The 23,851-nt window shown below is 40.5% G+C and overlaps 1 protein-coding gene and 1 long non-coding RNA gene across 2 annotated transcripts in view; one reads left to right on the forward strand and one right to left on the reverse strand.

Annotated features, from left to right (window-relative positions):
- Window positions 1-9,521, forward strand: part of LOC118156642 — a 23,200-nt gene extending 13,679 nt beyond the window's left edge. Inside the window, exons 2-3 of the long non-coding RNA XR_004746362.1 lie at window positions 6,251-6,462; window positions 9,324-9,521. This is a non-coding gene — a long non-coding RNA (uncharacterized LOC118156642). The remainder of the gene's footprint in view (window positions 1-6,250; window positions 6,463-9,323) is intronic.
- The window catches only part of TEK (TEK receptor tyrosine kinase), a 42,145-nt gene extending 24,278 nt beyond the window's left edge, over window positions 1-17,867 (reverse strand). The window contains exons 1-2 of the mRNA XM_035310791.1: window positions 17,447-17,867; window positions 5,034-5,345 (exon numbers count right to left, since the gene is read on the reverse strand). Of these exons, the coding sequence (XP_035166682.1) occupies window positions 5,034-5,345; window positions 17,447-17,498 (364 nt within the window). The 5' untranslated portion in view covers window positions 17,499-17,867. The remainder of the gene's footprint in view (window positions 1-5,033; window positions 5,346-17,446) is intronic.
- Between the last annotated feature and the right edge of the window lie 5,984 nt (window positions 17,868-23,851).

A 23,851-nucleotide genomic window follows, 5' to 3' on the forward strand; every position in this document is an offset into this window, starting at 1 on the left:
GGAAAGAAAGAAAGAAAGAAAGAAAGAAAGAAAGAAAGAAAGAAAGAAAGAAAGAAAGAAAGAAAGAAAAGAAAAGGGATTTTGTCTGAGTAATTGGAAACATTTCCTAACTAGGATCTCCACCTGGCTGTAAAATGCTTTCCTACGTTTCTTCATCCCTTCATCCTTTGAGACATTTTTCAGACAGACTGGATAAAGTACTGAAAAATGTGTTGTAGGGAACAAGCAGTCATTGGCAGACAAATAAATAGGCTGAGTGAGTCAATTTTTTCTGGTTCAGCTTTCTGGTGCAGAACAGTTGAGACAGATCAGGATACTGCAGGGGTTGGGGGAGAGGCAGTGAGATAGAGTGCTCATCCTTGTGTTTGTTCAACATGCTGTCTATAAATGCTGAGGGTGTTAACCTGCACTGAGAATAAAAGAAGAAACTGTATTCAGTGTTATTTTTACCAAAATACTCTCATCTGAAAATGTGACTTAATTAAAATAGAGATTTTGTAGGAGGAGCTTTCTAGATCAGTGGTATTTTTCAGTTTTCTGGTGGATTTTTCAACTGGAATTGCATTCAACATTAATTATTGAATTAAACTTTCAATTTTTTTTTTTTATTTTTTTTTTTTAGGGAAATAGAAATTAATTTTCCTGCTCAAAAATAAAAAGAAAAGTACTTTTATGCATTTGTTTATAGCTCTTGATTTAAGAAAAAGAAGGTAGTAGTAGATAGAGGGTTTTTCACAAAATTTTTGTCCTTTACATGTCATTATCAGTGGAAGAAAGGTCAGAAGAACAATTGGGGTAGAGGCAGAAGAATCTCAGAAAACTGTACTTTTTGTAACCAGTGAAACATTCATTTTAGTTGCTATATATTACTTTGAAACAAGTTAGGTGAAATTAAAGATGCTTTCTTTATTTTAGATGGAAAATTCCTAGGGAAAACTGAGGGTTTTTAGAATAAATTCATATTTTCTGATAGTTTTAGCCCTCAGTTTTAATGTTGTACTGTTATTGATATGTCATGTATCAAACAAAGTCTGAATTTTCCTAGAAGTTGCCTAATCAGCTCTTTTTCTGATAGAGTCTGCTACGTCCTTGTACTGTTCTTTGTACAGTGCCCAAGGGATGTGAAACATTGATTTTTTATTAGCCCCTTTTCTCTTTTTGCTTTTGAGTCTGTTTAGCTTCAGAGTCCCTCCCTTGCATGCTCCTTGTGGGTCAGCCTCTCCTGCATCTTGTTTCTGTTCAGCTTGCAGGAGCCTGGGGCTGCTCCCCTTCCTTACCAGGGAGATTCATGGGACATCTCCAACAGAAAGACTCACCTGAGCCTCAGCTGGAAGGGATTGTTCCAGAGCTGTCCATATTCCTGGTTGGCTCTGTGCTTGTGTAGGTTCCATTTTTATTAAAGTTAGATTTACTTCATGGGATATTTTGTTTAAGGAACACCTACACAAGTAAGTATAAACTGCTAGGCTATTTAATCATAAAAATTCAAATTTATCTATCATTTATCTCTTTTTTGTTGTTGTTGTTCTGTTTCATTTTTAGAAAGCTATCAAGGAACTACTTTGGTTCTTGCCAGTGGTCATAGAAAACAAATCTGGAGTCTGTGACTGAAATTTGGTTGTTAATAAATATAGAGGGGTAAGGTCAGAAAACAGGGGGGAAAATCAACTAACTACCTGTTATATTTTACATGTAATAGAGTTGTAAGTAAATGTCAGGTAGATGTTGCTCCAAAGCTAATATGAAGCTATAATGGTGTTGATATTTCCAGAATAGTATTTTGTAAAACCTGAGGGAAAATAAAAGTAGTATTTTCGCAATATTTGAGGAAAGAATATATTAATACTTCAATTTCATAATGCCTTTTGATTTAAAATCAAAATGATTGTGTTATGTTTTATGAAATAATAATAAGGAAAACTTGAGAAAAAATGAAAACATTTCTATCAATCCAAGACAGCCTTTCTCCCAAATTTTTCTTTCCTTGTGAATGTTGATGTTTAAAAGTTTTATTTCTAACTGAAATGAGCCTCTGGCAAGTTTTCACACCTTCCTCAGTAAGTGCTATCTGATTGATTTCAGCAAGACTCTTCCTGCATGCTACCTAGCACATGCATGGTACAGCAGGAATTCATTGAGCTTTTGCCGTATTACCAAGGCACTGGTATCTCAACTTATGTCTTGGAGAAACAGAGAATTCTCATACAGAATAATTAAACAAGTTCACATTAAAAACAGGAAAACAAAAACTGAGAGCAGTCCCAGCTTCTGTCAGTTGCTGAGTTAGAAGTTATTTGTCAATAACAAATACCTGGTGAAAGGTGTGAACTATTTAGGAAAAGACAATTCAAGAGCTTTCCCAAAAGTGAACAGTTAGTTATAAATGATCCTAAGTCTTTTAGTTGTAGTGGTTTCTGGACTAAATTTTGTGAAGAATTACTAATTGTTTTAACAAGATATTAAAATTTTGTGTTCCCATTTTCTTTTCTTTATATGCTGTTTAGCTTAACCACAAGACTTTTTCTTCACAGCATTGTTGCAATGGAAGGGAACCCGCAGTCCCTGGTAGGTTCAGTTCCAAAGTATTTTTAGACTGTGAGTTGTGTTTCATGATTTCACATCTTGAATGTGCCAATTCTTTATAGAGACATAATGAACTGAGTTGCAGGAAAAGTGTTGTAACATTCTTTTACTAGTGTTTCCATTATTGTCCCTTTGTCTGCTCTGGAGAGTTTCTGTGGGAGAAACTCAAATCACTTATATGAAGATACATATTTATTGGGTAGAGAAATTGAACAAATCCTGTATGACTAGATGCAGGGCAAACTATATAGTGTTCTATTCTGGGTGTGTGTGCTATATACAGTATAATAGTTACTCCCCATATACCTAAGAAGCATAGTCTGTTCCTTATTATTGCATGTATGAATATTAAATGTGTAACCATAATGCTAGAATACTAAAAAATTCAGGAGAACGGACTCCTTACTTTCAGAATGGCGCATATGTAGAGTAAAACAGGAAAGTTAATCTGTTATCCTTCCTATTATATAGCAAAAGTCTTCACTGTATCTTTATATCTGACAACAGGTACATAATTAGGCAGGTGGTGGTTCCCCCTGCCATGAAGTAAGAGGGGCTACCCAAGTGATTGTGAGTGTTTCAGTAGCTTCTTGGCTCAGTGAGTGTTTCAGTAGCTTCTTGGCCTGAGGCTGTAAGGCAGTGGCTGGATTTTCAAAAGTGTTTCTCCTTCCTGTGTCTTTTGTGTCCTCAGTGGGAAGCTGAGCACATTTCAGCTCTTGATCAACTTCTGGTGTTGGACAACAGACTGTCTTTAAAAATTATTCAGACAACAACATTAAAGGGCAAAAAGGCATGTTTTCCAATTACAGATGCTTTGCCAAACTGCACAGTCCTTCACTGACCTTTTCTTCCTCTTTCTGTGGACCTAATAGTTTTGAGAATGTCTGTCATGCCTCTTTCTCACCCATCTAGTCTGATTAGATTATACATGTTCAACACTGAGTTTCTAGCTCAAATTTTGTTAGTCAAGCTTTTGCAAGGAAAATCTGAGGAACAGACTCAAACCCAGAAATGATTCATAGAAGCCTACCTACCACTGATGTGAATGCTGCGTTATTTCTGGTTAGAACAACTTCTTTTTGTTCTTTTGTTAAAACAACATAGGAAGCTTTCAAAGTTTGGTTACTTTAATTTCTCTGCTGCTAGCTGCACAGATAGTGACTGCAAAAAATTGATCAATTCAGAGGACATGCATCCACATATGAAGGTTGCTGTATATGGCAGCCGGAGCTGTACTCAGCTCATTGACATTCTGCTGGAGGGAGGGTCAACATGAAGATGTCATTCCCTCCTCCAGAGCTTTCCATGGACTGTTATCTTAGGTCCTCCTCCCCGCTACACCATCCTTTGAAACAACAGAGTTTTCTGCCTGGCAAATGAGGTGCACACTCAGAGCTTTCCTGGTGAAAGAAAATCTTTCAAGACAACATTGGGACAGAAAAGACACTTGCTAAATAAAAATGTTCTTGTCCTGCCGACCTTTCTTGGAATATTCCCATACCAAGAGAAACAAATGGACACCAGCCATAGCTCAGACAAAAGAAAATCTCATTTTCTAAGATGTTTAAGTAGTTTTTTTTCTAAGAATGTATAATTTTGGGAGATACCAATGATGATAGTTCCTCATAATAAAACTAGCTAAATTTTCTTGATTTTTTTTCTGTAGTTTATGGTGATCTCTGTGCTTTATAATTTGTCCTATAGATCTTGCAAGGCCATTTTACTGGACAGGGTGCTGGTCCTTGGGAACCCCGCCTTTGCACCCCACTATTTTTCTCCCTGCCAAATTTAATTTTTCTAGTGTTCACAGCCTTACAACCCAAACCAAATAAAAACTGAAATATGCAGTGCATTTTTGTGAATAACCTTTCTTAGATCCAGAGAGACTTCCCTGGAGTCCCTTTCTATTGTTGTGCTGGATTTTTTTTTTGTGTGTGTGTGTTGACAGACTGCAGATCGGAAGTGTTTGATGTGTCGCTGTGCCAAACTGTGGGCAATTATTTTCCAGGCTTAGGTTTCCTACCAAGGAAAAGGACAGCAATGTCTGTTTGTCTACATCCCAGACCTATCAAGATTTGAAGTGTAACCGTGTTTAGAAATCAAGGGTCTAGAGTGTGAAAATTGCAGAGAAGGGTTTTGCATGTGCATTATTTCATGGCATCAGTGAGTCTTTATCACCTGACTGTGTGTTCCTGGCAGTAGCCAGATGCAAGCAGAGCACCTATATATGTCTGACTAACTTCCATGAGGAAATGACTAGCCGCTAGTGTCAACCAGTTGTCTCTGCACTTCAGAAGAAAAACATGGACTTGAGCCCAGTCTAGTTTTGTTGACTCCAGGTGGCCTTGCCAGCTCTGGAGCCACTTTCATGCCCACTTGTGTTAACCAGGGACGACTGCTGGTGTGCATGCAGCGACATGCAAAATTCAGCTTTGATCCCTGTGTTGTACCTCCCAGTGGCATCTTCATGGTGTGTATCCTCATCACCTCATTCTTGAGCTTCCCTTCACAGTAGTATGCTCCAATAGTTTCACTGGCCTGTTCCCTTTTCCACACCACTGTTTTGGCTGTGGCTCTCTTAGAGTCTTCGCTCACTTCCAGCGGCTCTCGGTGCTGGTTCGTCACATCCTCATGGTCCCGGTCAATTGTGATGGACTCACGGGAGCGCCACTTAGAAGTGATACAGATGAGTGATGTCTCTGAGTTGCCCACCAGAGGGAATGAGTTGATCAGGATGAGGTCCAGTGCTGCTTCCACTTTACCTAAGAAAAGAGAAACAGCAAGTGAAAAAATTTTACTGCAGATTTTGAGTTTGCAGCTAATCAAATCACCAGAGAAGCTGTTTCATCCAGCACACAGACTTCCTCTGGTTGGGTTTTACACAACTTTTGGGCAAAATAAAAAGACTGCAGATTAATTGTTCTGTTAGTTAGTAGGAGTTTAGGATTTACTTAATATGTCAAGAACAGTTAAGCTTTGTTCTTCTCAGAAGAGGAAATAAACCTGTGAGGCCTGTGTAAGTACTTCCTCAAGCTGTTGCAGAAACCCATGGAAAATCTTGGGCTGCAGAAGCAGATGGCTCCTTGGTTAGCTGGACATGTACACAACTGCCTCAAGTGTGGTGCTTTGCCAGTGAGAGGACTGGCTATCATTGCGTCATCAGCATAACAGTGCTTCTGTTATGTCCTTTACATGGATTTAATATGTATGAATTGATATTAGGAGGATGTGTCTCTCAGCTTTAGGAATTAATAATATTTTTAACACTTGGAATACTTTTTCAAATATTTTGGAAAAATTTTTTTTTTTTTACTGCCAGACTTAGTTGTTCAAATGTGGATGGCAGCAGGGGAATAAAAGTCCCCTATAATCAATGCTTTGCAAATAATAGGTGTGTCCCTTCACCTTTGAAATCCACGGTAAGGAGAAGGGAAACAGTAACATTTTTTCCAGCAGAAACAGGAAGAATAATTGATTTCTTTTATTTATCACTTCTGTTTTCCTGCTTTGGACACAAGCATGCTTTGTATTTATACAGAAGGACCCAACATTTTAGTGCCATTCGGCTTCCAAAGGTTTCACTCATTGGAAGGAACGGGTATAGTCTTAGATAAGGGAGGCCAAAAGGTCTTGGTGCTTACTGAAGCCTTTGCGTGTGTCCCTCCAGCTCGGGGCCAAGGGAGGAGGTCCTCTGCTCGCCGTGCCAGCAGCCACTCTGGGGATCGAAGTATCTCAACAGCACTCTGACACTCACCACACCCAGCTCTGCAACAGCCACCACCCCATGCTGTGCCAGCCCAGATAACCCTGTTACACAATGGAGAAATGAAACCTCCTGGAAAGGATGCAGCATGTTGTTACAGTAAACACTGCATAAAGGTAGGGGTCAGCAGAGTCAGTTCATCCTGCTGCGCATTACAAAAGTAAATCCTTGAAGTGAAGTTAAAGAGCTGTGTGATAGAAGTGAAGCCAGACTTGTGTGTTCATTTATAGGTCATTTGTCTAAGTATGTTTCTTATCTGATGAGCATTTGTGCTCTTAACTGTGGGTCTGACACAACAGCTGTAGGCAGATTTGGTTCAAAAGTCACCAACACTGAAAGCAGAGAGCTTTATTTTAGCAGGGATCTGCCCCATGGTCTCACATGCCATGTAGACATATGCTTAAAATCATAAATTGCAAGGTCCTGATTTTGGCAGACTTCCATAGAGCTCAGAATCAAATCTGGAACCAGACTGTGTGACTTGCTACGATGATCTGAGTTGAGATCAGGAAGGGTGCTACAGGTTAGATCTGAAGTATTTTGATGTTTCTGCCTGGCATCCACAGGGCACAATATACAGGGTGATGGGCCCACATTGCTGGGGTCCCTCAGGAGCTGCTGAGCATGCAGGACTCTGGTTCCATTTCTTTGCTCCCAGCATTTCTCTGTTCCTTCACTTCCAAAACAAAGTGAAAGGTGAAAATAACACCTCTTCTTGCTCTGTGTCTGAACATTTTAATACGCTGAGAAGTAGTAGGAGAAATCTGAGTTTTGAGGACTAGTTTTCATGTTGCCTTGAGTCTCTATGTAAGATAGAGCAAAGCATTATCATATCAGATTTGGTGCATTTGCTGCAGTTTTCTGTTTCTTTGGAGTGATACAAATTGTGTAAGTCAAGGTATAGAACAACCATAGCTCAGGCCTATTACTCATTCTGTTACTTGTGATAATTCTGGAGGAATCCAAATCTAGCCACAGTTGAATGAGTAGTGTTCTAGTGGATTGTATAAACATAGGTGTCCTTTGGCATATTAAACCCTACAGAGCAACCCAGATACCTGTGTGATGCTGATGTAACACAGATGGAGTCTCATATCTTTACGGAGCAGCATTTAAAGACCTTTCTGTGTCTAATAGGGAGTAATGTTTATCCTTAAGTACTGAATCATTCCCCAGACATGATTTGGCAGCTAAAATTTCACAGTTGGAGTATATTGCATGCAGAAATTAAAATACATCCAGGTGAAAGTTTTGCACAAAGTAAAGGTAGACTTTAGGTGTATTTTGAAAAGATTGACCCCTGCGGTGTGTTTACTTGAAAGCATTTCACTGGTTCAACTCAAGAGTCTAGCAGGACTGGTCTTTTGAAGTCAGCCTAAGGCCTCTGAGGTGACAGGAAGGCTATTCTTGACTCCTCTGGGAGTTCCTGTGCTCAGATTATGGAAAAATAGAAAAAATAACAACAACAAAAACAAAACAAACAAACAAAAACAACAACAACAACAAAAAGAACAACAGAAAAGTGTAAAATCTACATATGCTTTGTGCTTAGGGTTTCCTAGAGCATGTCTTTCTGGTAATGCATCTCAGCAAGGACCCAACCATCCTTGCTGAGGAGTTTTTGTTACATAGGGCTGCAAAAAGTAGACAAATCCTGCCCTCGGTATTAATGAAGACTTTGAACATGCAAGGACCAAATAAGGACAACAGGATTTGGCTCTCTGAGAAAAGTACAACAAATATAGACAGGAAACAGACTGTCCCTGTATCAGTGACAATACTCCGTGTTTCCTTGAAAAAGTCCTTTGACTCCTGCCCTGGTCCTTGAAGGACTGACCGTATCAGGAAGGCAATTTGCTGTGTGTGCAAATAGATCTAGAGAAGAGAGAACACTCACAGAAGATGGTGTTGAAAATGGGAGATGCCATGCAGAGAGGATTAATTGCCTGATATTTATGACACATGCTCATTGTTGTACAGGGCTTTGTGCTCTCCTGGCACAGAGAATATGGCATCCTCTAGAGCAGTAAGTTTAAATAATAGTCCACCCACTGAAACCCAAGATGCAAAACATATGCGGGGAGACCTTTGCCCCTGCCTTAACTACAAGACTGTGCTCTCTCTTATAAATTAATACTGGGCAGTACTGACTTGGGCAGCACCAGCAAGACTTTCTCCTTGGTCTTTCACAGTTTCTCTGGTACATAGTGCTCTGGGGAAATCACACCATGCTTTCTCTGCAACCTCTACGCGTTCTCATTCCCTATCAAAATGCTATTCGAACAGGCACACAATCAACATGTTTTCAGTACTTTGTTACACCAGCAAAACTCAGCAGAAGCTTGATCAAACATCTCTGGGAAATTCCCTGGAGCATATCCCAGACACAGTTCTGCTCAAAGAGCAAGACATTCTCTAATAAAGTTTGAAACATCACTTCCCCGGACCAAAACTGGTGCTAGACACTAGTTTGGGAACAAAACAACAAGGCAATCTCAAGAAGAGATAACTTAATGCCATAGATGAATACATAAAGCAAGTGCTATGAGAATAGAAAAGTGTTATTGTTTGTCCTTTCATCTCAGAAAGCGCTGCTCAAATATTTCTTGATTTATACTTTATACTTGTCTTGTTCCAGGGAAATAATGGAAATATTCATTATAATTTCTACCTAACCTGAGGCCTTTGAAAAGTTCCCTGTTAACTGGAAAACTGTCAGTACTGTGCAGTGGCTAACACACCTCCACCACAGCAGTCAGCCACAGCAGTCAGCTTCATCAAGGTGAACAATAACCATAACCCACTGCACCCCAAACACATATTTAACCATCAGTCCAAATCTGCAGAGTTCATTGAGAATGTAAAGTTCTGAGTAAATATTTTAGCTATTTATGCAGGGTAGTAGTGGGAGGAAAAAAAATAATTCACAGTTCTACAGCTATTGAAGATCTAATGATATATTTATTTTCCTTTGTAGAGCTTTGTTTCTAACTGCTTAAGCGAGGTAGCTGTAAGATGAAAGTCCTTCCCTTTGCATCTGAAGCATAATAAAGGAAAAAGAAGAGCTGTTGTAGAAGGTGGGTGGAGACATCAATTAATTAATTAAGAGAGGAGGTGAGGAGAAAGCAGAAAGGTTTTTACCCAGTAAATTCCAGCACATTTTTCATCAGGTATAGTGAGAGGAAAGAAAGGTGATATAAATTTGAATTGCCTACTTGTTTTTATTACTGTTATTGCTTGGAACTCAAATTATTTCTGATAGCAACTACCTGAAAATATGAGTATAAATCATATAGGTACTATACTAGAATCTGTGCTTATGTTTGGTGTTACTTTGAGAGCAGTTTCATATTTGAGTTCTAAAACTAACTGCAGGGCTCAATAATTATTTTGAGACTGGTGAAAATGTGTATCACAGACTGTCAAGTCACCAACCCCTTTCTCTTTCATGTTTCCTAAAAAAAAACACCACACCACCAAGAATTTGAAAGTATGTGGTTTGGATTTAGAGCAAACCTAGCTTGCTAAATCCCCCATGCCTCAGATTTATCCTTGTATCTCATTTTGTACTTACCCATTCATAGCTGTTTGGGAATGTTTTTCATGTGGAGAGTAGAATATACATTGCACCAGAATTTGGCAATCTGGCAACTTCACCTTTTTTTTTTGGGGGGGGGGGGGTGGGGGGGGTATGCACTCAATATTTCTCGTATAAATTTTGGTTATTTTTTCATTCGTTCTCCAAAAAAGTAAGTGATCTGGGGAGCCTTTGAAATCACATATTCATTTTATGGATTCATTTTTCCCTTGGTGTCCTGGAAGCTTCATCTGGGATGCAGCTTGGATGACTTCTAACAGTGAGTCAAATTCTCCTCTGAGAGCTCAGTCCTCCACAGGAAGACACAGTAGAGATTATTGTTACACTGAACAGATTAAGGCACTCCAGCACATAGCAGCTGCAGCAGGATAAACAAATAAATAAATAAAATGCAGAAATGTTGCTGATAAACAGCTTGTAAAAGAGAAAATAGTCAAGTTTGTCAATAAAACAATTTCTGTTGTACCAGGTGTCCGTGAAAAGACTCTTATTACTTGTATCTCATGGATGCTACTGGGCAGCTGTGGGAGAGCTTGTACTTCAATCAATGTGTCTTACCCTTAGAAACATGGCATTATGTTGTGAGGGAAGGCATTGTGAAACTAAAAAGAGGCAAAAATTAGTGACAGAACATGATTTTGCTACTTAGTAGTAGTGGGAAAACCTGAACACAAATATGAAACATGTCATAGTCTGCCAAAGTTACCAGGTCTAATACTTTCTTAAGGACCCTTGGGTACATCTGGAGCAGCTGAAGGAAATGCAACTGTCGACTTTCAGAAGAAAGCAAAACTGTTTTCTCTACATTTCAGTTGTTTCACAACTTATCAAAGCAATCTTTTAAGATGAAAAAGCAAGGAAAGAAATACTGGTGCAACTCTTTTGCTGTTTCCCAGTTGAGGGTGCTTAAATATTTCTGTGTGGAATAATCCAAAATAAAGAAAGAAGAAAAAAGCTTTTGCATGACTTCTCCTTCTGCATGGTTTTGTTTTCTGCAAATAAAGAAGAAAACAAACTATCAGCAGAAACTGCTTGAGCAAACAGCTGACAATGTGCTAGGTAATGCTGAAAAAGGACAAAGAATGTGGGACGGCTTGGGTAGAACAGGCTAAATCCAGTGGGATTTGCAGCCAGCCAAATATGGGTACTACCATCAGGAAAGTACTTGCAGGCAAGAGTAAGTTTGTCCATATCAAGGATGGTCCTTGTCAGTTGCTTTATGAAGCTGCTCAGTATACCACGTAGGCATGGTTTTTGGGTGCATGTGCTAAGCTGAAGTGTACAAAATAACATATGCAATAATTTTGTTGTCACAGAACAGATAGCACGATATCAGAACAGATATCAGAACAGATATCAGAACAGATAGCACGTGTAAGGTTAACAATGCCTGGAAGTGTCTATGGGCTTTGGCTGCTGGATGGACGTGGTTTTTGCCTGTCTAATCATGTATCCCCATGTTGCTGCTTACTGACTTCTCCAAGTAGGTTTTTTTCTATATATGAGTACACTTTGTGACTGTCCCTGAGCAGTGACAGGCCTAGGATGAACAGCCAGCAAATAATGCAAGATAAAACCATCAGTCCTGTCAGAAGTGCAGATGGAACTGAATTGTCTAGAGAAACTTGTTAGATTGCAAAAGGGAGATTATCAAGCCACCACATTAGACAAGCTGACACAGTACAAAAAGTAGACAAATACCAGACAAGCAAAAAACTGACCTTGAAGCAGGAAGTTTAAGTACATTATCCGTGAATAGTGAAATGTCTGATTTGTGAACCTGTCTTTCAAAAATCCCTTCAGAACTTAGCAATGACCCAGAATCCTTGTGTTATAAAAGTGTTTGTGTTTCCTAGTGATGAATTAGAAAATGAATTTTGCTGGGATTTATTACTTCATTTTGATATGACCCTTTACAAATGTTCTTAGTGTATGTTCTTAGTTTGGGTGTTAAAACCATAGAAGACCATCGTAAAACATTGTAGAATATCCTGAACTGGAAGGAACCCACAAGGATCATTGAGTACCACTCCTGGTGCCACACTAGACAACCCCAAAACCAGACCCTATGTCTGAGAGCACTGTTCAAACACTTCTTGAACTCCTTCAGGCTCGGTGCTATGACCACTGCCCCAGGGAGCCTGGCCCAGTGCTCGACCACCTCTGGGTGAAGGATCATAGAATGGCCTGGGTTGAAAAGGACCTTAAAGATCATCTAGTTTCAACCAATCTGCTCTGGGCAGGCTTGCCAACCTCTAGAGCAGGCTGCCCAGAGCTGCATCCAGCCTGGAACCTTTCCCTAACACCCAGCCTGACCCTCTCCATCCCAGCTCCATGCAGTTCCCTTGGGTCCTGTCACTGTTCCCAGAGAGCAGAGCTCAGCGCCTGCCCCTATGCTTCCCTCTTGAAGGAGCTGTAGGAATTATCAAATCTGGTTCATTACTGTGAGTCTCCACTGAATTTGCAGTGGAACAGCATTCTTAATACGATCTTCCTAGTTAGCATAACGTAGATAATGTCTTCAGAGAACAGTCCTCCACTGCAGTTTCTTTTAACACATTTCATTTTCATCCCTTGGGTCTCACATGTATCTTACACAAATATAACATGAAGGAATTCCAGAAGCAAATATTCTGGGATGGACAACCCAGCACTAAAAAAGGACTCAGCATCCTCCCCAGTGAGCTCAACAGCACAAGGTACGTGGCCCTCCATATCACATGTTCTTCCCTGCATCATGGTGGGAGCTGGCACTGGACCTGTATGTCCATCCCAGAGAACTGGTAGAAGCATCCATTTTTGGTGTATTTGTTCTGTGCCCACACAACACCCTCCACACCACAATGACTGCTGTGGAAATCTGTGTTTAAGAGACAGGAATGGGCCAAGCAGGCTGAAGTCTACTTGACCAGTACAAAGCAGGTCTCCCACACAGGTGGCACATGAAGGATCAGCTCCACATCTCCCCTGTCCTAAAGCCTGCTGCTCAGTTGCAGTCAGTCTCTCTGACTTACGTGCTCCCTTTTCTTTAACTAAAGCCTTCCAGATTAAATATATATGAGGATCAGACAATCTCTGTAAAATGTTTCAGCTTCATATTTTTCCCCCCTTAAAGTGAAATTTCAGCAAAAAAAAAGTAATCCATCCAACCAACTTAATCATGACCAAATATCCAGACAATCGAATATATATGTACATAATCTGTATCTAAACCAACAGCATATGTCAGCACTTGTGAATGTAGCATGATTTCATTTCTCCCTTTCAGATTTGATTCCTTTGGGTCTGATGCAATGCCTCTACACCCCGACTGTTCTCAGCTGGAATGGCCTTTGGGCACAGAGGCTTGCTGAGAGCCACCCTGCCTCTTGCTGGGGCTGAACCAGGCACACACCAAAAGCAATCTATAAAGCTAAAAAGAAAACGTGAAAAACTGAAAACAGAAAACAGAAAAACTGAAGAGAGTTGGCCCACTTTTGTAATTCCATGTAGGGTAGGTGCACAGAGCTGCCTGCACAGGCTGAAGCTGTTGGTTTTGGCTGCTAGCTGCAGAGTCAGGGGCAGTGAATTAGGTCACAGCTGGAATATTTTTCTTTACAAACATATAGTCAGTAGTGTAGCTAAGAAAGAACAGCTTTCCTTTCTTCCAAAATGTAGATATATCCATTTTGTAGTCATGGTTGTCTTAGCAGACCTGTGCAGAGATACCAGGAGTCAGCAGGTCACCAAGGTTCAACCAGTGATTCCTGTGGCAGGCTATCAGTCCTGGGTTCAATGAAGGCTATATCTCAAAGAGAATCTAAATTCTACCTAAGTCTGAGGCTCACGGAAAAGACAACAGGACACTGATTCCTCTGGGTAAGTTATATAAATGTGACTGGCATATGCAACTGCTGGATCTCACATATCAAATACACTTGAGGAGTGACAGCCCTTTTTAGATTTTTTTTTCTGCAATTCACATTAGTGGTTGTTTGATCATAGAGTCATAGGATCACAGAATGGTTTGGGTTGGAACGGACCTCAAAGACCATCCTGTTGCAACCCCTGCCATGGGCAGGGACACATAGAATCATAGAATGGTTTGAGTTGGAAGGGACCTTAAAGATCATCTAATTTCAACCCCTCTGCCATAGACACCTCTCACTAGACCAGGTTGCCCAAAGCCTTGCCCAACCTTGCCTTCAAGATATCTGAATTGTAGGTGTCTAAAATGTTCTGTGTCAGTCTATACTTGGAAAAAACTTGAGATTGAAAGCTCAGGCATTGGTTGTGTCTGCTGCTTGAGCTGTCAAGAGGCTCAATAAGAAGCACCTCAGCCACAAGAGAGGCTGTGGTCAAAGTTCAGGTGCCACTGCGGAGAGACAACTGCCTGTATGAAGATCTCATACAGTCCTAGTCTCTCCTTTAGTTATGGGAAGAATGACAGTCATGTACACTGCCGTGGGCACATGTATGAGAAAGTCTACCAGAAAGTGCACCAGAGAAAGTTTTGTTTTTTTACAGGTTAAGTCAGGTCTCATAAAGGAAAAACAAATCTTGTGACAGGATTGTTTGAACTTTGCAGTCTATAACTAGAAAATGCAATTTCTTTGTCATTTTGAAGAGCATACAGCATCATAATTGTGCTTGTGTGCATTTTTTAATGTATATTAAAATCTACTTAACTTTCTGAATATGTAAAGGAGCCATGTAATAATAATATTTATAGTTAAATATACACTTTTCATGATAACACCTACTGATCCCAAGGAAAGCTGAGCCATCTCCAGGGATATAGCACTGAATTCCACTACACTGTTAGTTTCACTGTTATCTGTTCTTTAAAGGCTAATGTAACCTTTTGAGTCTTTTACCATATATGGATCCAGAAGCAAAATCACCCATCAAAATAAGAAATCTAGTGATTTTAGAAACCCTCTGGATCTGACGTTACTGGTAGCACAGAGCTGTAGCACAGAAGGTTCCATCTTTGAGAACTGAGACATCTGACTATTTATTTGTTTCCTGCCAGAGACACTCAAGTAAAAAGTGCTTGAAACTGGGTTTAATTGTCGCCAGTTTCCACAAATCTCTTTTTCAGGGTGGCCAGTTTGCCTAGATAGGGCTCCTGCACCATCATTTCTGAGAATTATCCCCCTTTGAGAAGCTGCAAGCAGAATTCCAGACAATTTGAAGAAGCTTGCCTCTTGCAAGAGGCAAGTTGTGACACTGGGCTACTTGTGGAGTAGGTGAGTCTGGAGCACTTTTCTGGTCCATGCTCAGCAGGGGCTGTGCCACAGCAAATGGGGCTCAAATCCCCACTGCAGGGTGTGTGCCAGGATCACTTTGATTCTACAAAGTGTTGACTGGAGCAGAACCAACAAAAAGACAAACAGGCAGTGAGTTTAGTTTCAAGAATCCCTCCGGAATTAAATTCAGCCCCTTGTCAGTATAACTGGAGTCTGGCTGTGGCAAGCAGTGACTCTCTGGGCACTGTGACAGGGTGTGTACTGGGGTACTGAACACCAGACCTTGAGCTCTGGCTGCAAATGGAGTACTCTTATTTAAAAAAAAAAATTAAAAAAAAATAAAGGACATTCCTTGTAGCTGGGGGCAAGCTGAGGGTGGAAGAGAGTGGGGTGGGCTTGTAGCCTCCCCTGCAGCAGCATGTGGGCAGCAAGGAGAAGGTGAAGTGGCAGCGGGCGCAAAGCCCCCGCTGCAGGGTAATGTCAGCGCCGTTTTCCTGAGCTCCGCCTACGGTATCTGGAGGAAAGCGGGCTTGCATTGTATTCCACAGCTCGCCCCAGGAAACATGATATCATTCCCAAACAAAAGCGGGAAAGCTGACAGATCTATTGAGATGGGTGTGACTGTGATACACACCTCACCGGCCAGCCCCTGTGGAAAGGGTTGTGACGGGCGGCCCATCAGCACCCCGCTGCCAGCGCAGTCTGCCTGCGCTGCTCGTCCGCGCAGCTGACTGCTCATTTCTGCCATGCCTGCAGCTTCATTAGCACTGCATGCCCTCCGTGGCATCGAGGTGTGTGCCACCACGTAGAGAAACATGAGGAGTGAGGAGAAAGAGCTGGGGCAATTGTTCAGTCTCTTCTCTGTCCATAACGCTTAGAGCCTTAGAGTGATGAGCTGGAGGTGATCTGAGGGCCACATAGATTGGATCAGTGTGCAGCTAAGCAGTCATGAAACAAGCCACAGAAGAGGAACTGGTAAACAATGTACAGCCTATTACAGCACTGGCTAGATATGAATACTTAAAAACACACATTCAGCAGATTGTAAACACACTTTTTCTTTTTCCTTTTTATTTTGTTATTTATTGTTTTGCCTGTGTTAATCTCTTGCTTTTTCTAGGTGCAAAAATAATTAAAAAATGAGAAACTTCTCAAACTCATTAGTTCACTTAGCTATTAAGATGTTTCTAATTGTGAAGGTCTGTAAAGTGAGTTACCCTGCAAGGAGGGCTTCTGCCTTCTTATGCTTCTTTCTGATTTTCACTGCAACACAATCTGCTTTTTTACAGCGTCTTGTATTTTTGCTGAGAGATGGACTAGAAGAACCTATGTGTGTCTCAGTGACATTTTGGAGTGAGTCTAAGGTTAATGTGTGAGATACATTTCTGTTTTACAGATTATGCTTGGTATGTTTTCCTGAAGAAACTGTCCAGGAAATCAAAATATGGGAGGTGATAGCAATACTTAAATGCTGAGCAACCGAAAGTCCCATGGGAAGAGAGCAAGGATTCCTCAGGACTATGCCTGTGATAGCTTCAGCAATGATCTCCAACTTTCCTGTTCTGAATGCTGTAAACAATATTTGCATTAGTGTATTTCTGCTCTATACCTTTCTGCAGATGTCTCTTATGATAAACTGCTGACTTGCTAAAGTAATCGTATTTGCTGATAATACTGAACCATTCTTCAGCTGTGCTTGAAGTGTTATTAATTGGCCCTATACAATGTGCATTCTTCCACCCTTTTCATCCACTGACTTTCATGTGGATTCCAGCTTCAGAATCTAGTCTAGAAGCTTGTACTGGAATAATACTTATCTAAAATCTGGTACGGGAATACCTGGAAACGTCAACACTTCCTGCAGCACCGCCAGTTCACAAAGGGAGGCACAGAAGGAGTCAACACTTAGTCTCTGTCTAGAGCAGATAATGTGGGGGAATGGCACTGATAATTTCAATGTAATGAGCTTTAGGAAAAAGTTAATACGCTCAGGCAGCAGAGAAAACCTGTTGCAGTGTTCAGCACTTAGAAAGAGGTAGCGGCAGCTTCTGGCCACAGCAGCATGCTCTCTGATATCCTAGACTCTGTCCTCCTCCCCTCACTTGCTGTGAGAGAGCTTCACCAGGGTAAGTGGTCTCACGGAAGCAAACACAAGTACTTAAATCGATAAAGGTGACTCCAAGAATGAGGAGCAAGGATTTGTGTTTTGCTTGCATGTTGGAAACGAGAACAGCATGACAGGTACACTACAGTCATTAAAGCAAAACTTACCTGAAATCATCAGGCTGAATCCATAGAGAACCAGATGTGCTAAAGGGTCCATGCTTTCCAGGATATATCCATGCAGTTCTTGCAGTCACTCATGGAGTATCCTTTTCCTGGGGCAGGAGCTTACTGGCGACTCTCCTCCAGCATGCTATGCTATGCACAGTGTATTTACAAGTCACAGGCAAGAAACCGGCGCAGCGGAGCAGGCTGGAACAGGCTCATTGCTGTCTGAGTACAGGGAGTTTAAGTTCCTTTTTCCTGTTTCCTTTGTAGATTAGGATGGGAAAGGCAGGATCTTAAAGGCATTTTTATATCAGCAGGGCTGCAGGGCAGCATTAGCCACATCCATTCAGCAATACATCAAAACAGTTAGTTATCGGGAGCTGCTGGAGGAGCAGAGGACGGCTGCTGGCCACTGTCAGCAAAACAGGAACAGTGGTGGCATCCTCCAGCAGGCGGGAGACTGTGAGCAGAGCGTCCTCCTCCGAGATACAATAGGTGGAAAGTGTCACCCCCTTCCCTCAGCGCATATTTGCTGGTTTCTCAGGCCTCTCACATCTTTCCAGTTACTTTTCAACCCATGTGGAAGCTGCTGAGTGCAAAGCGTCTCAGCACCCAGCAATAAAATTATGAAATAAATCCTGACAAAACAACTAGTTGAATCCAATACAGACCAGCTCCAGCCACCTACCCCATTACTTTGTGTGCTTTACTGGAAACAATTTTTCTCTACTTTTCACAATTGGAAACAGACTGAGAACTTGTTGCGATAATAAATCCTAACCAGAGTTTTTATGACTTCAGTGGAATCAAAATGCCACATCACTTGAGGGGCTCAAAACCCAGAAGCTGAAGCAAAACATGAGGAAAAAATACAAAGGAAACCATACACACAAAAAAATGAGTAAAATTAATGAAATAAATGCAGAGGCAGCACTCAGATAAATTAGTGTAATTGCAAATAAAGAGCAATCATATTCACCAGTTGACTAAATATAACCCATGACAATGCACCATTTGAAAGTCCTGTAGTTCTGCCAAGATACTAACACCCAGAATGACTTTTACACAAGTATGGAAAAGCAAATGTTCAGCATCATTTTAGAAAGGCCCAGAATGACTTTTACACAAGTATGGAAAAGCAAATGTTCAGAAACATTTTAGAAAGGGGGGGGGTGGGTTCATCCTACTTCAGTTTAATTTAATTTGGAAGACATTTTCCACTTAGTTGGTGCAGATTTCAGAGAGGAAGTCTTTTACAACTAGGATCTAGTGCCTTGTGGACAGAAAGGTTTATCACCTACAGAACATTCAGTGCATTGACTCAGAACTGCTCCTTACAACATAACCCCCAAAATAAAGCAGAAACCAAACCAGGTGGGAAATAGACTGAAAATACCCTGGAAAAACATAGAGTGAGTTCTATGCACTACTAAAATTCAATTTTAAGGCTTTAAGGAGGCAGAACACAAAGTATTTCCCAGGTCTGGTTCCTCTGCACACACATCCATGTGTTTTGTCCATATTTGATTTCTGAAAACATTTTCTTCCTCTCTTAGACATGAAGAGGAAATGTTTATTCACACTCCAGTTGCATGTTACCCTATGTAAACCTAGTGGTATAGATCCCTTCATTATCAGAACACTTAGTATATTGCCAGACACTGAGTAGTATTACCATAGTTCCCATCTAGTGGGTAGCCTACTTCTAACTTGGCCTTTCCTCATTTTTTTCATTGGCTTCTGATATGCTAAGAGGTGGGGGGCTAATCAACATTAGTAAAGGCTATACTACTCCAGACTGTTATTCTGAATTGAGTTTTTTTTTCTTTCTTTTTTTTTTTTTTTTTCTTAAATCTCATTCTCCAGTGCATAAAGAGGTCACTGAGGAGCAATGCATGTCCCTTTGTAATGTGCCTAGATGGGCAACAGCACATACGGGCTGCAGATGATACCGATATGTATGTATAAGTGACTGGGTCAGCTATGGGAGAAATTCACTATTTTTTGTATGAGTATTCAACATTATTCAAAAAAATCTTGTGCCTACAGGTCATTTCATGTGCCCTGACAATGTAGCTATCTATGGGATAAGAACAGCTAGCCCGGATACGTAATATTTCACAGATACAAGAAGAATGCAAATTCTTGTTGAAACTGGAAGAGGTAGAACTTGATTGGGATACCAGCCTCATCAGGTTCATGTATTAGTTTTTTTTTTTTTTTTTTTTTTTAATTAAATTATTATTATTATTATTATTTGAGTCTATCATTTCATTGGTGAGGAAATGTAGAATAGCATCCATATATATACATATTATATATATATAAAATAATCAGCAAAAAATTACTTAATGCATAACAAGTGTTTAAGCTTACTTCTGTCTCTATTTGGAAGGCATTTAAACAACACACTTTGATTTTTGCTCCCATTGAAGTCAGAATTAGTCATGTGACAAAATTTTGGAATTTAAACTAGTTCACTATTCTGGCTTGATTTACCCATATTTAAGTGTGTGACATATTTAACTGTCTTCACCCACCCCCCAAAACCATATTGTCAGTAAAAGAAACATGGTTGAAAGTGAGGATGGCAGGAAGAGTAAAACAAGGTATTTAGTTACTCTTACTTTCTTTGCACATGGGGCTGATCGAGGCTGTTGGCTTCTGGGCTGACCAGTGGACATGCCCCTGGCACGTCCTCAGGTGGATTCACAGCTGTGTTTGTACGCCATAAGCATCACCTCTTGGCTATTCCATAGGCACCTAGGGACTCAGAAAGGCTGACCAGCCCCATGTGCTTTCTGAAGTATTACCTCAGGAACTTCTTGGTGGTGAACTGCTGGTGAACACGTATCAGCATTCACATCTAGCTGCACACCCATCAAGGCAGCATGCACGCATCTTTAAATTCATTAAAGCAGGGAAACAAATTGTCTTTTGACATGTAAATATAATCATAACATTAAACTTGGGTTTTCAAAACTCTGTTTGCCAAAAGCTAATTTTATGATATGTCAAGTGCTGTGAACTCCTGACACCAGGCTTTCCTTTCTAGATAAGCAGCATGCTTGTCTCAAGGACAATCCATTCATGCACACTGCAGCTCATGGAAATATGCGAGGAGGAAAAAGAAACAATGCCACTCTGCACTTCTTTAATCAGGTAGATGTGTTAAGCAGAAAACACATATCCTCCCACAGTGTCTGGCTGCATTATGCTTTTTGGAAGCAAGCCATTACTTTGTCCTTGACATGATGTTAGTATGTGCTAGCAGGAGGCAGTGAAGCACCTTCAAGAGTACTGCTCACTGCAGTCAGCTAAAGTGGAGCAGAGCTCATAAATTACACACTTTTAAGCTGCCTTCCTTACACAGACCCCGCTGTCCTCCACAGAACAATGTACACTACTGGGGCTGACCACGGCCTGACAGCCCCATGGTTTGGGCCCTGGCAGTGGGGACAGCATCCAGACACGGGCTGATCCCATGCTGAGTACTGCAGACAGGGTTCAGCCCCACGCTGGGCACTGGTGGTGCAGAAGATGGAGGGGGAGGCAGGTGTGTAGGTAGAGCTATGATTTTTTATTTTTTGCTCAGCTTTTGTTGTTGTTGTTGTTTTCTTGTCAAAAAGGTGCTTCCCTTGGGTCTTCAGGAGACCATAGTGTGGGAAGTGGCTGAGTTTGAACAGTCTGCAGGATAGCCTTAGCCAAAGGGAGTTTTGCTTTTATTGTTTTCCATGTAAATAAAACAAAATGGCATTTTCTACAGTGGAATCATACACGGGATCCTTTGGGAACTTAAGGTTTCTCTCAAGGGAAGGTTCAGCAGATGAAACAACACAGGAGTCCTTCAAGACTTCTGCATCAGTAAAGGCATTGAGAAGGACATCAAGCAGATTGAATAAGGCCTGATGCCTGCATTCTGGAAGCTTTGTGAGTCACTTATATTTTGCTGAAGGAAGCTTTGTGTAGATTTTAGAGTGACCAGTTGTTAGCAGAGGACAAAAAAAATAATTCTTGTTTCCCAATTCTTTGCTGACAAATGGGACCAACTCTATTTAAGAACTTCTTGGAGAGTGAAACTGTAAGAAGTGAAGGGCAGGCAGTGGTGCTGGCCACTGATGGTTCCAAATGTGTACAAAGTCACATAAATAAGAAGCAAGTTAATTTTATCCCACTGTGTGGGTGAAAAGGACAAACCTGCATATTTGATGTCAGTACTTTATGACCACATTGTTTCCCTATTTTAGAGCATGTCTGCTCTCTTTTTTAAAATGCATGCCAAAAGGGGTGATCCTGAACATGTGCTAAGTTAACCCAAATTGAAGCTTGTGTTTCTCTGCCAAGATTGGATCAGTTATAGGAGTACAAGTGTAAGGGAGTTTAATACTCCTGCTTCTTTTGCCCTAAAGTCAAAAGAAGTCTGGAGACAAATGGGATTCTGCAGCCTGGAAGAGAAGTCATCCCACAGGAGATGAGCAGAAACCACAGAGCTTATATTTTTTCTCCTCTCTGTCCTCTCTGTTACTGTTTTTCTACTTAATTTTTCTACAATGAATTTTGAAAGATGAATGAATCTGTATAATGTTTAATGGTAACAAATGTAGATCCAAATGTCCTTTAAGATGTTAACATTGAATCATCACAAATTATGTCAGGCAATAAAAGTAAGTCTTCACAGAGTAGCTGTGCCTTAATGAGGCAAGTGTCTTACCTGTGCAGTTTGGAGAAATAAAGATTAATTGTGTAAGCCACTTAAGTACAAGATGTCTGCAGATCTGACTATAGCTTCCAAGGCCCAGGCAGTAGGTCACACTGAAGAGATCTCAGGGATGGTGTTTTTATCCTTTAACATTACAAATATTTATTCTTTAAATCCTGTTTGCAGGATCCACTATTTTTCACTGAAATAATCTCTCTCTTGATTTGAATCTAATGATAACTTTGATTTGAATGGCTGTATTACTAAACTTTATAGTGATTCCATCCAAGATTTGAATAAATTTTTAACTTATTTGTTACATTGTCAAACAATTCTCCCAAAATACAAACAACCCCCTTTTCATACAAAAATACAGTGCAGATCACCAGCCTTTGGCAAGTGCAACTTAGTGAGAAATATGCTGTCTCCTGACTCTGCTTCCAAATTTACATCCCCCTCAGACTGGCTAAAATCTTGTACTGGTTAACAGTAGAGTCACTGTTGGTGATCTGTAACAGTTCCTTCACTGGAAAGCTCTGGCTTTAAGTTCAGCCTCTCCTCTCTGAGATGAAGATTTCTAAATGATAATGTTTTTGAGTATTTGAACAATATAGTTTTAGGCATTCTTGAAATAAGGAAGTGTGAAAGAAATACACTTCTTTCCTTAAACTGAGAACTTAAAATGTAGATATACGTATAAATAAAGGACTTCAATATTGTACACTAAGGTCAATAATTCTGAATAATTTTAAATACAGCAAACCTGAACACAAGTCCACCCATTAAACACCATTTCCCCATTTAATTTAGAGGAAAAATAAGGAAAAGGAAGGATACTGAAAATCTGAAGGCATTAATCTGATATTTTGTCTCTCATGCGTAGTATGAATGATAGTACTGTTTGATTCTTTCTACTATAAGCATGTTTGTTTTTTTTTTTCTTGCTTCCTAATCTTCAGATATGCTGAGTCCCCCTCACCGCCACTGCAGGTGGGTAAACTCACGTTGTGTGTCCAAGACAGATCTCTTGCACCCTACTTGTTCTTTGCTGCAGTGCAGAAATCTTGGGCCTGATCCAAAGATACCAGTGGCCAGTGAATCAAGCTCAGCCATTTTTAATGAATGTAGCTTTCATGGAATTAGTTTTACAAGAGAAAACAAAGCAGGTCATTTTACATTTCTGGCTCTTTTTTTTTTTTTTTTTTTTTTTTTTTTTTTAAATGTGGGACGCTTCCTTCATTTCACTTTTCTGGTATATTGTCTGGTTAGTCCTCCTTCCTGAAATGAGAATCAGTTTAGACTGCAAGTAAGGGCAAGAAATGCTTCTTCCTCTGCTCCAAGTGTCTGCCAATCCCAACAAATGATTGACCAAAATTGGAATTTGATTTCCAATCATCTATGTGGTTATGAAATGCTGAATGGCTTCCTTCCTCCTAGCTGAAAAAGATGTCAGCTATTTGTTTTGGAAATAATTCAGTCCTCTTTCCCATTGATTAACCTGCACTTTGCAGCATTGCTCTGGCTGGAGTTGCCACCTACTGATGTCTACAGCATTCAGCTAGTATTCACTGTTGTGAATGTATTCACGTAAACTCTGGTTTTATGGTCTCTTTTCAGGATCCAAGATTTTTTTTCACTCCAGACAATTGTGATGTCCACTCCACCCAGATGCCTTGTCAGTGTGAGGCAAAAATATTTCAAAGGCG

Source organism: Oxyura jamaicensis, chromosome Z, assembly GCF_011077185.1.
Source record: "Oxyura jamaicensis isolate SHBP4307 breed ruddy duck chromosome Z, BPBGC_Ojam_1.0, whole genome shotgun sequence".
In the NCBI taxonomy this organism is placed as follows: Eukaryota; Metazoa; Chordata; class Aves; order Anseriformes; family Anatidae; genus Oxyura; species Oxyura jamaicensis.